Here is a 16,376-nt window from a genome sequence, read left to right as displayed (position 1 = left end):
ATAGTGCTCCTCATGTAAAGTACACAGAATTCTTGACTCAAAACTGATTCCAACAGAATGTTTTTTAATAGCATGTTGATAAGCTAATGATGTGAAACCAGAGACAGCATATTGCTGAGACAGGAAAACAGCTATATTGTGCTGTTGTACTAAATATCCGCACGGCTGTGATTCAGCCTTAGGCACGAGTCCTCAGGTTTTCCAGCAGAGATGATATTCAGTAAAACAGCATGATATGAGTATGATATTGCTTATCCACATCTCTAAAACAGTTTTCGTATCAAGTGTGTGTCCATGATGTCTTAAAATGTGTGTTACTAGTTTTATTAGCAGGGGCGGCTGGCCAATAGAGGGCGTGCCGTCCCCCATGAGCCAGACCACAGTTTATGAGCCACAAGCAATAAATAACAAATTGTCAATATTTGCGTGTTTGAAATATTAAATGCATCCAGTATATGTGAAAATATGATAGAAATTCAAAATGTCTGTTTTTTTTACACGTCCCCTCCACCTGTCACATCTCATCAGCTGTGGGGCGCTAGAGAAATCGCAATCAGCGAGCTCAAATCTAGTCAGATATAGGCGATTATTTTATTTACTAAAGTAGCTGGATGAGGTCATGCTAATGCCTTATTTCCAACCTTGTTAGCGGAGACCTCGGTTCGAATCCCGCTCGGAGAGGGTCGAGTAGGGCCGTTTACATATGTGTGCTCTGATACATTTCAGTATGCTAGCATGTCTGGTGAGTGCTTTATTTAGGAGTTTGTGAGGGTCAGTGGTGTTTATGTACAAATGGATATCAGACACTCCAAGCACAGACACAAACACTTAATCTGACAGAAGAACTGTTCACTAATGATCTCGAGCCACCTTCAGATTGCCATATTCAGCACATTTAGAACTTTTTATATTTAATTTGTATTTTACTGTTTAATAATTCTGAATGGATTTGTATATTTCTATATGCTGTATGGTTAAGGCAGCTGGTATTGCAGCTTAACTTGTTAAATTACCTGTACAGTCCAGCATGGGAATGACTGGAGAGACAGCAGGGGATGGTGGCTCCTCTTTAACTCTAGACAGATCTGGATAACGGCTGATCTCCATGCCAACCACACTCTCAGGAGAAGATGATGGGATAAAACTGTCTGGACTGTCCCTGTCCACACAATGTTCATGACCCCTATTAAAGAAACAGAACCATTATACACACACTGACATAAACCAAGACTTTATGGTCAACAATGGGATGTCTGAGTCAGACTGCTGACCTATGGATCAGTGATCTGATGCGTATTGCACACAAAAATGTGTCAAGAGCTGTCTGAAAAGCCCATAATGTTACAATAAAAGCTTTTTTGTAAGATTTTTGTTTAAGATTCATTGCAACAAATCTTAAAAAAAAAAACCTTTGTAGTTAAAGTCCGTAAGTTTTGCCTCTGTGTCGCCATCTCTGTTTGAAAACTGCAATTGCAGTTATTTGCGGAGTTATCATCTGTACGCGAGTTGTGCGTCGGCGCGGCTCCTCAGCGTGGATGAATCAATGTCTTGAGGAGTACGTGCGGCTTTGCTGTTAGACACTGCACCAGTGTGGATACTGTACTTCAAAATCACACATTCTACGTCTTGGAGTATAACCTAAATAAGAATTTTCACCAGAAAATGTAATCTGAACAAGTAACATGTCTGCCACTTTTGGGAAAAAAAACATTACAATAAATCGCGCTACCAACGGTGATTAAATCTAAAGATCGTTCATATAACATCAAACCGTGCAAATTATTATTATTATTATACTTTGTTCTCAAATTGTTAATACAACTACATGTATTTAGTGTGTATTAGCGTTACCTGTAGATTTCAATTTCCGTACAGTCTAATCTTTTGCTTTTGACTATGGGTGAATCTCCAGTTGTCACTGAAGATGTCATTTGGGCCTTTCTGGATTACAATCCGCCATCAAAATGATAAGTTTAATTACTCCAGCTTCTGTGAGAAAAGGCTATAAATGAACCGCTGAAGAACATGCAGTATACATGCTGCTCAAGGGCGTTACTACTACTAGCCGGACTCTTTCTTTATGTATACAGACATGACGTAATGACAAAGACATGCTTGAATTTCCCACGGAAATCCACCATACCACTCTAATTATAACACATTATTACAAGATTACCGTTGTGAATGCGGCTAAGGTAAGGAGATAGTTTTGAATACTGGCTTGTTGTGTACTTGCTCAAATTTATTTCGGATAATTTTTAACCAAAAAAAGTTACGGGCTGCAGCTTTAAACTAGAAATCCTTATCCTATGTTTATTTTGCTTGGCCCTCAGTGTCAGTTGCTTTTTAATGACACGGAAATGAAACAGAACTGTTGCTGGTCATTGAACACATCATTCCTCCTTGTCTAAGTGGGGGATCTAGGCAAGAATAAACTGTTATGGACTAGGATTTTTGTTAATGGCCAACAGATGGCCAAGGCTAACTATATGAGACAAAATGTTTTTGTAAAAAGCCCTGAAAACCTACCGAAGTTCCTCCTGGTTGTTGTGGGGTGGAGTGGGAAGCGATGCAGGAACATCAACAGTCTTTGGGCCGTGATTGATGGTGTGTCCCAGCAGGTCATCTTCAGCTTTGAATGGCTGCTTCTGACCCAAACTTTTAGAAACTAGAGAGATCACAAATAATGTTAACCAAAGAGCATTTTTGTTTAACACAGGGGAGCTAATGTATACCTATAAGAAAAATACCTACATTATTATATGACATGACATCTATGATTTGAAAAATTTCATATTTAGTTGTCAATGAAAAACTAGAATAAACATTTTACAGTTCTGAGCCAAGATATGTATGCTCATTAACTATTTGAGTTTTCAATGTTGTTCCCTAATGTGTGTTTATGGGTTTACGTGACAGGATGTGCTAAACCATTAGAAAATGAAGGTCAACCCGGGGTCACCCCAACATAACATTCATGTAAGCTGTTTTTTTGCATATTCTGTCTAAATGTGTTTTAAAATGTCGTGATTGACATAAGATCACACCAATTGATAAATAGGTTTTGGGACGCGTGCCTTTACATGCACATTCATTTTAAAGACATCCCATTCTTAATCCGTAGGGTTTAATATGGAGTTGGCCCACCCTTTGCAGCTATAACAGCTTCAACTCTTCTGAGAAGGCTTTAAACAATGTTTAGGAGTGTGTTTATGTGCATTTTTGACCATTCTTCTAAAAGCGCATTTGTGAGGTCAGGCACTGATGTTGCGCGAGAGGGCCTGGCTCACAGTCTCCGCTCTAATTCATCCCAAAGGTGTTCTATCAGGTTGAGGTCAGGACTCTGTGCAGGCCAGTCAAGTTCCTCCACACCAAACTCACTCATCCATGTCTTTATGGATCTTGCTTTGTGCACCGGTGCACAGTCATGTTGGAACAGGAAGGGACAATCCCCATACTGTTCCCACAAAGTTGGGAGCATGAAATTGTCCAAAATGTCTTGGTATGCTGAAGCGTTACTTGGTATTAAGAGTTCCTTTCACTGGAACTAAGGGGCCAAGCCCAACCCCTGAAAAACAACCACACACCATAATCCCCTGTCCACCAAACTTTACACGTGGCACAATGCAGTCAGGCAAGTACCGTTCTCCTGGCAATCGCCAAACCCAGACTCGTCCATCAGATTGCCAGACGTGAAGCGTGATTGGTCACTCCAGAGAATACGTGTCCACTGCTCTAAAGTCCAGTGGCAGCGTGCTTTTCACCACTGCATCTGACGCTTTGTACTGCACTTGGTGATTGTAAGACTTGGTTGCAGCTGCTCGCCCATGGAAACCCATTCCATGAAGCTCTCTACGCACTGTTCTTGAGCTAATCTGAAGGCCACACGAAGTTTGGAGGTCTGTAGCTATTGATTCTGCAGAAAGTTGGCGACCTCCTGCACACTGTGCGCCTCAGCATGCGCTGACCCCGCTCTGTGATTTTACGTGGGCTAACACTTCGTGGCGGAGTTGCTGTTATTCCCAATTGCTTCCACTTTGTTATAATACCACTAACGGTTGACCATGGAATATTTAGTAGTGAGGAAATTTCACAAATGGATCTATTGCACAGATGGCAACCTATCACAGTACCACGTTTGAATTCACTGAGCTCCTGAAAGCGACCCATTCTTTCACAAATGTTTGTAGAAGCAGTCTGTATCCCTAGGTGCTTGATTGTATAAACCTTTGGCCATGGAAGTGATTGGAACACCTGAATTCAATGATGTGGAGGGGTGTCCCAATAATTTTAGGAATATAGTGTATATCTAAATATAAATTACTAACTAAACTTACTTACTAAACTTTTGATCTAAATGATAAACTGTGCATAAATTACTTCAAATAGTTCATACTCTCATGCTTACCCATAATTTCTGCCTTCTTGTCCAGTTCCTCTGCAGTGGCAAAGCCGTTCAACAGCTTCTGCCTGGCAACAGGTGGCGGGGTGGGGGGCAGTGAGGCAGGAGGTGTTGGAGGATTGCTAAGATTGTTCTGCTACAAGCCCAAACAAAACAAAAACTTTATTTTTCTTACATAACTACAGTATAGCAAAGGAAGTAGAGGACGTAAAAGCCAAACCTTATAGATGAGTTGCGAGTAGTAATCAGATACTCCATCCAGTGATGCACTTCCAAACGATCCAGAGAGCCTGTTCTCTCCGTTCAACTGCCCACTGCCATACGGGGGGAATTGTGCAAAGTTTACCCTGATCAAAGGTTCCATCAGTGGCAGCATTGACAGCTGCTGTAAGGATGAGAGTGAAGGAAACATGAGGTGAGTGAAACAATACATGCACATCATGTCCATAACCAACTCACTGGCCAATTTCAGTCATAAGCCTCACTAAAGTTTTAAATGGGTTCTACAGCAAATACCACAAATGATGATGACAGAACTGTAGATAAGATATAATTAAATTACTTCTAGAGATGACTATAATAATAGGCAAGTCTACACATCAGGTGTATACATCTCAATTATAATTTTACACTGTACCCTTCACTATAGTCAACAAAAGTGCAGTACTTCATAATGATTATTATCATAATGATGTACTGTATATTTTTGGTTATTTAGTAGTGGGTGTTTACCTGCTTGAGCTGAGTCATCAGTGTGTCTGTGTTGGAATACACTGCCTGTCTTTCTTCATCGTCCTTCTTCCTCTTTTTCCAGCGTGACGGCGGTTTCTCAGCCCCATTCTTTGGTGTCCGCTTGTTGCGTGTTTTTTTCTTGCATTGCTCTGGCACCAAGGGCTCTAGATCTGGATTTCCTGTCAAATGGCTGTTCATGCCACTCTACAGACAATATACAACTCTTTCAGTTCCAAAAACAAAAGATAGCCTTTAACAATTTCACAATTGTGTATTTTGCAAATGCTACTTTCTTTACACCTTTCATTATATTAAACAATAGCATTCTTGAAAGTCATGAAGTGCTGTTTAACATATTTAAACATCCCATAATTTCTTGCCATTGCATCCATCTACACTTAAGTACAAAAGTGTATAAATGTTCAAGATTATGATTCCTTACTCTGATTGTGTAGGGAAGTAGCCATTGAGCTCTTACCAAAGAATCTGTGCTGTCCAGTCTTAAAAAGCCTTTGCTGTCTGTCAGGCCCTCTTCCTCTGATCGTATACTGTCATTGGACATCTGATGTATGAGAGGTGCTGAAGAAGGAGGAGGGGTGCTCTTGTTCTTCAAAAGGTGTTTGAGCAACTCATTCCCAGTGTCCCCTTTAATGCTCTGAACTGGACTCTGGGATGCTGGGCTGGGGAAGATGATCTCATTGCCCTCTTCTGTCTTTACTATACCGTTTCCTCCTGCACTATGCCCAATCATTGCTTCTCCCTCATCCTTCTGGCATACATTGGCTTCAAACTTTTCCAGCTTGATATCATGGAGAAGGCCTCGCTCTGCCTCCGAGCCCATGCTGGACTGTCGCCCTAGAGGAGTACGTCCAGAGAGTGGGATATCCAGCTCAGAGGAAGGTGGCAGGCCAGTCATAGAGCCTAGTGGGTTGGAAAACTCTAAAGTGTCCTGGTCTCCCATAATGGCAACACTGCGTGTTGGTGTGGATGAGGTGTCTGATACACATGGTGTAAGTGGGGCAGTGATGTCAGAGTGAGGTGTAGAAGGAGTTTTTACAGAATCTGCATCATCATCTCGTTTCTTCTTTCGACTTCTTTTCTTTTTGCCCTTCTCCTCAGGGATGATGTTGGAGTAGAGCTGGATAAGGGACTGTCCTGACCCAGGGAAATTAGGAGGTAAAGGAGTTGTGGAATCCATACCAAATGAGGAAGTTTCACCTCCACCGTGGGGTGGCATTCCAAGCCCTCCAAACCCAGGTGGACGTGGCTGACCTGGGGAGAAACCATGCATCATGGGGTTCTTAGGCTGAAAATTAGGATTCATATCTGGGCCAAAGGAGCCATTCCCGGGCATAGGCCTGCGCTCACCACCTTGCAAAAAGGCTGGACCTGGACTCACAAAGTCTAATGGCATATTTCCTTGCTGAGGGAACACTGGGCCAATTTGCTGTTGTTGTTGAGTCCTGGGTGTCTGCATGAATTCTTGTGACAGGTCAGAATTATAGAAGGGCATCTGAGTAAGACTATCCCCGCTGTTGTTGGGGCCGAGCCCCAAGCCCTGCTGCTCCAGCTCTAGCCTTTGCAATGCCCTTTGTCTCTCCACTTCCTGCATGAGCTGCACCCGCTGTTTCTCCTGTTGCTCTCGAAGGCGCTCTCGACGCTCCCGCTCCTGGAAGCCTTCACTAAATGGATTATTATCATCAAACTTCACATGAGGGGCACTACTACTGGCTCCTCCACCATTACCTCCAGCTACAGTACCAGGTTGCCCAGGTTTACCTCCTGGAACCATAGGGGAAGGTGGCTGTGCCTGGAGAGGCTGTGCCGGGTTAGGTAGTGGCATTTGAGGGGGCAAGTGAGGTGGCATCCTGGGTCCACTCACTGGTCCAGAAGCACCAGGATGCCAACTTGGCACATTGGGCATGCGAGTAGGCTTACCAAAGTGGGATTGTTGCATGGGCAACATAGGACCTATCATAGGCTGACCTATCATAGGCTGGCCCATGGGGGGTCCAACAGGAATCACTCCGGGGGGCTGTCCTTGCATTCCTGGCATGGCCTTCATTGCACCCATCACACCAGGTTGGAGGCGCTGTTGCTGTTGTTGCTGCTTAACACGATATTCCTCGATGAGCTCAGCATGGTCTTTCTGTTGCTTCCGTATCTGAAGAAACAATAGAAGGTGGGAAAAAGAGATGTAATCCTGTTTATATAAATCTGAAAAATGTTCACTGAATAAAAGTAGGTTAGTGATACTGTCAGAAAATAAATCAGGAACTGAGCTTCTCTGAGGCCCTAGAATTCATCATCATCATAAAATCAATATCATACTTGTAACTGTGCCGATATTTGGGGGGTTAAATATAAAAGACAAAAACTCATACAGGGGAATTTTTACCTCAATATCTTGAATTTTGGAGACATTCTAACATTATAAAAGGTATATCAGGCAGTGAAAGCATGCACTCTAAATGTGCACACACAGTAGTCTAACGGTACCTACTAGGCTACATCACATTGTCACGTGTTTGCATGGACTCTCTAGGTGTGAAATTTTGGATGCAGCAGTGGTGCCTGAAACTGAGGCCACAAGAATCCATCCAAATCCATTTCTAACTATGTTTGGAAACCATTAATGATGTAAACTACCACACATACATCCATTTCATAATTATTCAGAGAAACGTATTTTCAGTGACAACTATTTGTAGTGAAACACCTTACACAAATTCAGCTGACATTTCAACATTTTTCCATCATGTTTGAACTCTATATGTTCAGAACATTGCCAAAGGTATTTTGGTGGTGGTCTGGGAAGTGAGTAAAGCACTGGTAAAACTGTTTTAACTAGGGCTGCACGATATTGAAGAAAAATGTGATATGCGATAACTTAAATAGTAAAATAATATGATATTTGATATGTGATACAATATGGCTTTAAGTGTGTAAAATCAGTTCTTAAATACTGATTTTAGACACTTAAAGCAATATCACATCACATATATCACATTATTTAACTTTTAAAAAAATAATAATTTTCAAACGAAAACGTGTGGACAAGGCCTAAAATACTGCATAGTCTTCACATTAATTAAATATAAATTAATTCATATTAAAATACTACAAAAATTAATACAGCTACAAAAGTTTATCAGTCAAGAGCAATTCTCTCTTTTTCTTTTGTTGTCTGACAGACAGTAGAAGGTATACCGTATGCTGTCACTTTAAGACCTAATACACGGATCCTTTAACCTAGCCTGGATGCCAGCCGAACTTAGCCCTGCCCACAACATTTGAGGTCAGAAAAGTTCGGTCTGGACTTGATCCGTTGTGGAGCAATCAAATTGTCAGGGCGGGCTTTATACGATGATGGACAGATGATCAACCATAATGTAATCATCCAAGTCACCAAAGAGTGCTTGGGTTGAATTCGTGCTAATCGTAAATGGAGAACTTGTTCGTATATGCATTCACCATTACTATTTCTCTCAAAAATGATGATCGCGTACGTGTAAGTACTCAGTGTATCCTTAAATTCTTTTTACAACACCAGCAAAGATCATTTACACTCATCGTCGTCTTCTACTTCATCCAGCGTGCGTGCAGTTGAGTTCTGTTGACAACTATGCGTTGCTCAACATGCGTCACTTACTCTGTTGCTCTGATTGGTTGTAGGTCTATCCAATTGAGTGAGGAGGCATTTTCGCCCCATAATCACAGCCCAATGGAGCAGTATCAGACTCATAATCTGACTAGTCAGGCAAGACATAACCGACCATTTTTACATAACTCTGAGTGTATTTGACCATTCGAGTGCAATAAGCCTCAAAAGAGAACTGAATTCAAGAGGCTTTCTGTGTGCACTTCGGGTGTGTGTCAGACAGCACAAGAAGTGCAAAGAGTCATTTTCCGTAGCTTATTGCACTTAATATCTCTTTTTAACATCAAGCAAGTCACACTTAAGTAACAGTTGCATACCCAGTCTATTCTCTGCTATATGCATCAACATAAAACTTTATGAAGAAGCCTATTACAATCATTCAGATATCACAAGCCGTTGTGATATTTCGATAATTTCGATATATCGTGCAGCCCCAGTTTTAACTACAGTGCATCCGGAAAGTATTTACAGCGCTTCACTTTTTCCACATTTTGTTATGTCACAGCCTTATTCCGTCGGTGACCAGCCATTTTCAGATCTCTCCAGAGATGTTCAATCGGGTTCAATTCTGAGCTCTGGCTGGGCCACTCAAGGACATTCACAGAGTTGTCCTGTAGCCACACCTTTGTTATCTTAGCTGTGTGCTTAAGGTCGTTGTCCTGTTGGAAGATGAACCTTCGCCCCAGTCTGAGGTCCAGAGCGCTCTGGAGCAGGTTTTCATCAGGGATGCGTCTGTACTAGAGGATGGATACCCGACCCGAGCCCGACGGGACCCGTCGGTAACCGACGGGCCGGGCCGGGTTCGGACAGATATTTATAAATAATGTTCGGGTTCGGGTCGGGCTCGGTCACGTCAGCGTAATAAGGCATTGAACATCTGAAATTTAAAACAGCTTATGTAGGTAGCCAATGGGCCTTTTTAACTTGATGTTTTTGTGATTAAAATAAATGAAAAATATTACCTTAACATTCGTCTTCCTGTGCGCGGAAATTTGTTTAGGTAGGTGTGACAACGCGCAACCAGCTCGCAACACGTGCGTGCATATTGCATATTATTAGGCTACATGTGGCTGGCAGCGCAACTTCAGCGCTGCTGGCAGGACCATCGAGCAGAGGACAGCCTTGAAGCCATCCACAGTTGATGCAATCCTTTTTCTGCATAATAACCTGGATTAGCCTAAACTTTGATGGATGGATTATGTAAATAAATCCCATGTTGCAGTTTAGTAGCCATACAGTTTTCGAGAAAAATGGTAAGAGTGATTTTCACTTCAATAAGCTGCATTTGTGTTACGTTGATGTTTTGTTCTGTTAGCTGGGCCATTTTGGTAGACCTTTGTTCATTTAATTTTGGTTTCACAATTGGCTATTTGATTTGGCCCCGTGTTAACGTGTGTATTTGTTTCCCCGTGTACGCGCTGATGCACTCATCTGTAATCATTTCAGATTGCCTTCCTACAGCTGCTTAATAAAAGCGGGCTTTCCACACGAACAAACGTACATGACGTCATTAGTATGAGAAAAAAAATAGTGTAATGTCTGAAGAATGACAGACAAGGGAGGTTTCCGAACTTTTAATCAGAACGAAGATGAACACACTCTCACTTAACTCAAGCGCACCCGTCTTCAGGATTTGTTTCCGCCCCTCTGAACTCCCTTTGTTAACCCTATCACTGCCGGTGCAAAACAAAACAGCAATTTCACATCTATGAAGAGTCTGTGCGCTACATTCGGGCTCGGGTCGGGCTCGGACATAAATATCTTAATGCCTGTCGGGCTCAGGTCGGGTTCGGTTACTACTCTGTCGGACGCGGGCCGGGCTCGGACAGAAAAATGCGGCCCGATCCGCACTCTAGTCTGTACATTGCTGCATTCATCATTACCTCGATCCTGGCTAGTCTCCCAGTTCCTGCCGCTGAAAAATGGTATTGGGATGGTATTGACCACGTGATGAGCGGTGCCTGGTTTCCTCCAGACATCACACTTGCAATTCAGGCCAAAGAGTGCAATTTTTGATTCTTCAGACCAGAGAGGCACAAGCCTGCCAGAGAGACGGATGTCGCTTCTCATCAGTTCTCTCAGCACTTCTCAGTTCAGTGAACTGTTGTAGTTTCTAGCATATACTTCAGGTTATTAGTTTATGTCTAGTCGGAGGGACTGTCACTCATGTCTGAAAGTTAGTAACTTTAGTAAATGATGGATCAGCGCTGACTCGAGATGCGAACCGTTAGAACGATTCAGTCCGATTTGGTGAACTGGTTCGACTGGTTCACTAAAAAGAACCGGATCAAAAGAACGATTAATTCGCGAACCGGACATCAATGGACCAGAGATATTTTCCTATCATATGAAAAGCGTCAGTGACACGCATTGAGTACACAGCGCAAACAAAGACAACAGCGCAGTAATTGAATGTAATCCAGTTTATTGTGGGGATAGCTGGCTAGCCTAGCCCCCTTCTGCTTAATCTCGCGCCGTGTATGGTGCCTCCGCTGTGGGCGAGATGCAGTTCTGGGGGTCGGTGATGTTGAAGGCCGACCGGTCAGTGCAGCCCGAACTTCGGCGTGCGTGAGGTTTATTTCTAAAGATGTGGCTCTGCCGATGTTGAGCAGAAACTCACGACTGTATGCACATATTAGAACAGATAGACGCGACCAGGACGAACAAAAACACTGACTCACAAGATAGAAAACACGAAAACACTGTTCTGTGTCAGGAGAAAGAGAAGCCACAGCGTGTGTAAGAATAATAAAGTTCTGTGTGAACTTGAATAATTACTACACATCAGAAATCACTGATCACAGATCAGAAGTGAAAAAATACTTCTGTTTTCATTTGTACATCCAAACAGTGAGAAACTGCCAGCATTCACTAGTTCACAAGCCATGATCTCTCCAGGACAAACAAATATGGCGCTCGCATGGGCGTGCCAAATTCTCTGGGCGGAGGAAAGGGAGGTAAACGTTCCTGTTATGACGTCATAACAGGAAAATTCAAGATCAGCTCGTCTGAGCTGTCATTTTCTCAAAGGCAGAGAAAGACACCCAGAACTCGGTTTAAACCCATCAAAATTTCTAGCCACTTGGGGACAATATTCAGGCTAGGGGAACTCATATTAATGTTGAAAAACCTCATAAAATGACAATTTCGTGCCATGGGACCTTTAACAAAGATAAATAGATGCTTTAAAAGTGCAGTTCATTATTAGTTCATGTTAACTAATGTAGTTAACTAATGTTAACTAATGAACCTTATTGTAATGTGTTACCGAAAAAGTGAAGCACAGTGAATACTTTCCGAATACACTGTATGTGCTTCAGATTAGGCAAATAAGTTCCACAAGGGGAAAGAAGGTTTGTTCTTTGATACCAATCCTTCATTTAAAAGCCATGTTTCTAGCATCTGTAAAACTGCATTCTTCCATCTTAAAAATATATCTAAATTACGGCACATGCTTTCAATGCAAAATGCTGAACAGTTAGTTAACGCGTTCATGACCTCAAGGGTAGATTATTGTAATACGCTACTGGGTGGTTGCCCTGCTCACTTAATACATAAACTGCAGCTGACTTGATTGACTTGATTGGCAGTTTCCCCACAATAATGCGTAATGAAAATCTACAATAAAAGAAACTTCCTGATTTAATAAAGGCATGGCCTCTCAATAACAATTTGTCTTGCATCTAATTTGAGTGGCATGTGGGTGAGGGGGTGGCTCTTAAAATTGAGTAAAAATTTGATTGGTTGCACCCACGAGTGATCTGCTCAATGTCATTTTTTAACTTGATTGACAAATGGACGGAATAGCATAACAACAAAGCAAGCAATTGGCAAATGGACAAAAAAAGTAATTACGTTTTGCCACATTTTGAAACATGACTTATGTTGGCTAAAACTATTTGGGTGGATGATTTTATAGTTATCCTCCATTAAATAAATATATTACCTGTTCCAGTTGCTTTTGAACCACACTTTGCTGTTCAGTCACATGTTTCAGCTGTTCTGCATCCTCCTCTGGGAACTCCCGTCCAGCTTTTTTTGCAGTGCGCTGTTTTGCAGAGAGAGCCTTTTTAGATTTCCTATGGGCCCCAATCTGGTCCTCTAAAAACTTCTGCTGCATTTGAAGAAGCTGTTGAGTTTCCTGAAGCCACTCCTCATATTGTTTTCTCTGAGAATCATCTGGAAAATTCAAATACATTTGGGATTTGAGGGATGCCTCAATTGATTTACTTTTACAGTGATTACAATGATAAAATAACACTTAATGGTCAACAACTCCTTGGTAACTGCTGATAAGAGAGTGAGAGTGAGAGTGAGAGTGAGAGTGAGAGTGAGAGAGAGAGAGAGAGAGAGAGAGAGAGAGAGAGAGAGAGAGAGAGAGAGAGAGAGAGAGAGAGAGAGAGAGAGAGAGAGAGAGAGAGAGAGAGAAACAACACAACTTACTGACAAACCCTGGTCCAAAGTTAGGGGGATTGGGTCTCGCAATCTGTGGTGGCAACTTTCCATCCTAAAAGGAAAACATTGTATATGCCATTAGAACAGGTGTAATGCTGGTGAGAAGAGGAAATAAGACTAAATAAACTTGTGGACATACCAAAAAATGTTGTGAAAAACCAGTTGTATCTGGGCCATGTGATCCTGGTATCGGTTGCATTCTGCCACTAAGGAAAGCATGGACAGTACTCAACACAAGGACATTTATCACTGACCATTAAAAAAAACCCACTGAAAACTACATGTGGTCATGTTTAGATATAAGTAAAGAATTAGGCCAATCAGGTAAATAAAAAGCTTTTTGTAATACTGCAGTAACTGTTCAGAGGAGGCAATTCACATAGGTAACTTTACCTGTTCATAACCATGGGTGTCATACCCATACTGTTCTGTACCATCACTTTGTTGATCCCCTTTAGAGCTACCATCTTTGCCTTCATGATTGGGTCAGTAATTGCATCAAAGTCTACAAAGTAATAGAAATCACCACATACATTACAGGATTGTGATTTGTATATCACAATTATATTCACATTTCAAGTATTCCAGTAAAAAAAATACTATTATACATAAAAGCCTCCATTCCAAATATTTAACATTTAAAGGTCCCATGACATGAAAATGTCACTTTATGAGCTTTTTAACATTAATATGATTTCCCCTAGTCTGTCTCTGGTCTCCCAGTGGCTAGAAATTGCAATAGGTGTAAACCAAGCCCTGGGTATCCTGCTCTGCCTTTGAGAAAATAAAAGCTCAGATGGGCAGAAATCGTTTGTGAAATTGAGAAATTGAAAAAAAATAGATTCAGTTTATTTTTTACTTTTATTTCAGTCGCAATGTCAGCACAGGCTTTACAGACAGACTTTTACAATATGGATTCAACAGCACCGCCACAAAGAGGTAAGTAACCGTGTTCATTAATGCCTCACAACAGTGGGCGTTTACTCTGAAGTCTTACAGCAGACACGCCCCTTCAAACAGAGCATTCAAGTCAGAGGGCTAAAATCAGGATAGAAAAATGCCTTTTATTTCTAAATGATGACATTTTATTATGTAAAAATCATGCCAACAATATAAGTACACCTCAGGAAACATTATAAAAAAATAAAATAAAAAATCCAAGTCATGGGACCTTTAAGATAAACTTATAGTATATTCAAAACTGTCCAACAACTACACTTATATGACTGCAAGATAAGAGCTGATGAAAACATAGAATCAAGTCAATATTAAACCACTTTATTAAATGTACAGGTACAACAGGCTCAATTAGTCTAAGTGGAGCTTAGGCTTACCGATGTTAGGGAAAAAAGGGTCATTTGACCGTTGCCGAATCATGGCCTGCATCTGCCTTTGCTGTTGTTGCTCCTGTCTCTCTTGATCCAGCAGATCTTGCAGAAGAAGGGGCTGTTCATCTAACAGAAGAGGTCTGTTTTGTTGACCCTGTTGCACTTGAGACCCCTGTTGCCCTGTGGCCCCAGGATTGAACATGCCCTGTTGAGTTTGTGGGTTTAAGGAATGGGGAACAGGCTGCTGACCACCGACTATAGGCAGGTTCAGATCTACTTGTTGTCCCTGTGAAGGTCCAAACCCTTGAATTGGTACCTGCTGGTTCCCAGACTGCATCAAATTTGGGTTACCTAATATTGGCCCTTGGGTTAGAGATGGATCTACTCTGTGCCCCATTGTGACTCCAGGGTTTATCCCATGATCTTGGGGTTGTCCTGGCAGCATCTCCATACTCATGTTTGAGCCAAGATTATTCTGTGCATCAGGGTCACCTGAGATGGGAGAAATTATGGATTCACTCCTAGTTTCATCTAGTTTTTCCTTGATCAACAGGCTTGACAACACTGGAGCAGATCCAGGAAGTACATCTGCACAAGTCTCCTCAAAAAGAACAGAGACATCATCTTGACCACTTTTACTACTCATGGGTTGATGCTCATCCACTGATGTTCCAAGACCTTGGCTCTCAGTTTTGATAGTTCTTTTAGTCTGAGAATCCAGGAACTCCTTTGACAGACTCTTTTCTAGTTTTACATTACTAGGACCTTGTATGGCCTCTGATTTAGGTTGAACTGAGGAAATACCTTCAAATCTGGAATTTCTTTTTTCAGACAAGGCCTTCTGAAGATCTGAGGTATCCCCATGGTCATCTTCTATGTGATCACTCAGATCCAGTTCTTCATTAAACATATCTTTTTTGTCCCCAAGATTCTCAGGATCTGCATAAGCAATAAGATCAAACTTTCCAGATTCCAGAAGATCATCAAGATGAAGGTCATTTGTTTCCAGGTCTAAATCTTTGCCATCATCTGCATCAAGGTTTAGGTTGTCCAGGTCCTCATCAACCAAGTCTTTGACCTCCACATCATCAAGGTCCTTCACAGCAGAGTCATCTGTTTCTAGCTTCTCAACACCATCACTACATGGCAAAGGGATTTCCTCTGTTGGACCAGATGTTGTGACAGGAAGTAGTGCAGCTTCGCTGGGAGTAATTGAATCACTACTGACCAAATGGCTGAGTGGTGCTGCCAGTGTAGTCTGTTGTGGACCTGTATTTGTATGGTGATGCAGATTATCCATATTAGTTGAAGTCTGCATGTGACTGACTGATCCTTGTCGTGAAAGGCCCAACATCGGATCCATAATTCTGGGACCTTGGTTTCCTATAAAGGCCATATTTTGGCCTCCCATGAAGCCAAGAGGGGGCCTCTGTGGATGATTAGGATGATCCAAAGCATTAGGTGGCCCAAAAGGTAGTCTGACTCTGTTCTCTGGAGCCCTGTGACAAAGTTCAATAAATGGTTGACCCATTATATTATGCTGTTGCATTGGAAGGCCACGTGGTGGAAAATGCTGGGGAAGGCCCATTTGATGATTACTGTCAACAGAAAGAGGTCTTCTCATATGTGGTGGGATATTGTCAACCATTGGTCCAACTTGTATCTGGTGAGGGGGCCTGAGGAACTGTTCTTGGTTTGGAGCTCCAGGAAGAAATCCAAATCTGGAAGGAATTAGGTTTTAAGAGAACTTGAACATTAAATGAATTTCTAGTTTGACAGCACAATTGATGGAGGAAAA

General features: G+C 41.9%; 1 protein-coding gene across 5 annotated transcripts in view; it reads right to left on the bottom strand.

The window, feature by feature from the left end:
* kmt2ca (lysine (K)-specific methyltransferase 2Ca) overlaps positions 1–16,376 on the bottom strand; it is a 184,712-nt gene that overhangs the window by 13,685 nt on the left and 154,651 nt on the right. For all 5 annotated transcript variants that reach the window (XR_013815734.1, XR_013815735.1, XM_079806795.1 and 2 more), the window contains 11 exons: positions 14,585–16,299; positions 13,644–13,755; positions 13,390–13,456; positions 13,239–13,302; positions 12,742–12,974; positions 5,613–7,298; positions 5,135–5,338; positions 4,623–4,787; positions 4,409–4,538; positions 2,530–2,668; positions 1,014–1,183 (listed from right to left, as the gene is read on the bottom strand). Coding sequence is in view for 3 of the 5 variants with exons in the window: in XM_079806795.1 (XP_079662921.1) it covers positions 1,014–1,183; positions 2,530–2,668; positions 4,409–4,538; positions 4,623–4,787; positions 5,135–5,338; positions 5,613–7,298; positions 12,742–12,974; positions 13,239–13,302; positions 13,390–13,456; positions 13,644–13,755; positions 14,585–16,299 (4,685 nt within the window). In the remaining 2 variants the exon portion in view is untranslated. The remainder of the gene's footprint in view (positions 1–1,013; positions 1,184–2,529; positions 2,669–4,408; positions 4,539–4,622; positions 4,788–5,134; positions 5,339–5,612; positions 7,299–12,741; positions 12,975–13,238; positions 13,303–13,389; positions 13,457–13,643; positions 13,756–14,584; positions 16,300–16,376) is intronic.

Source organism: Gobio gobio (assembly GCF_949357685.1).
Source record: "Gobio gobio genome assembly, chromosome: 23".
Taxonomy (NCBI): domain Eukaryota; kingdom Metazoa; phylum Chordata; class Actinopteri; order Cypriniformes; family Gobionidae; genus Gobio; species Gobio gobio.
This window is presented reverse-complemented; position numbering and strand designations above follow the sequence as displayed.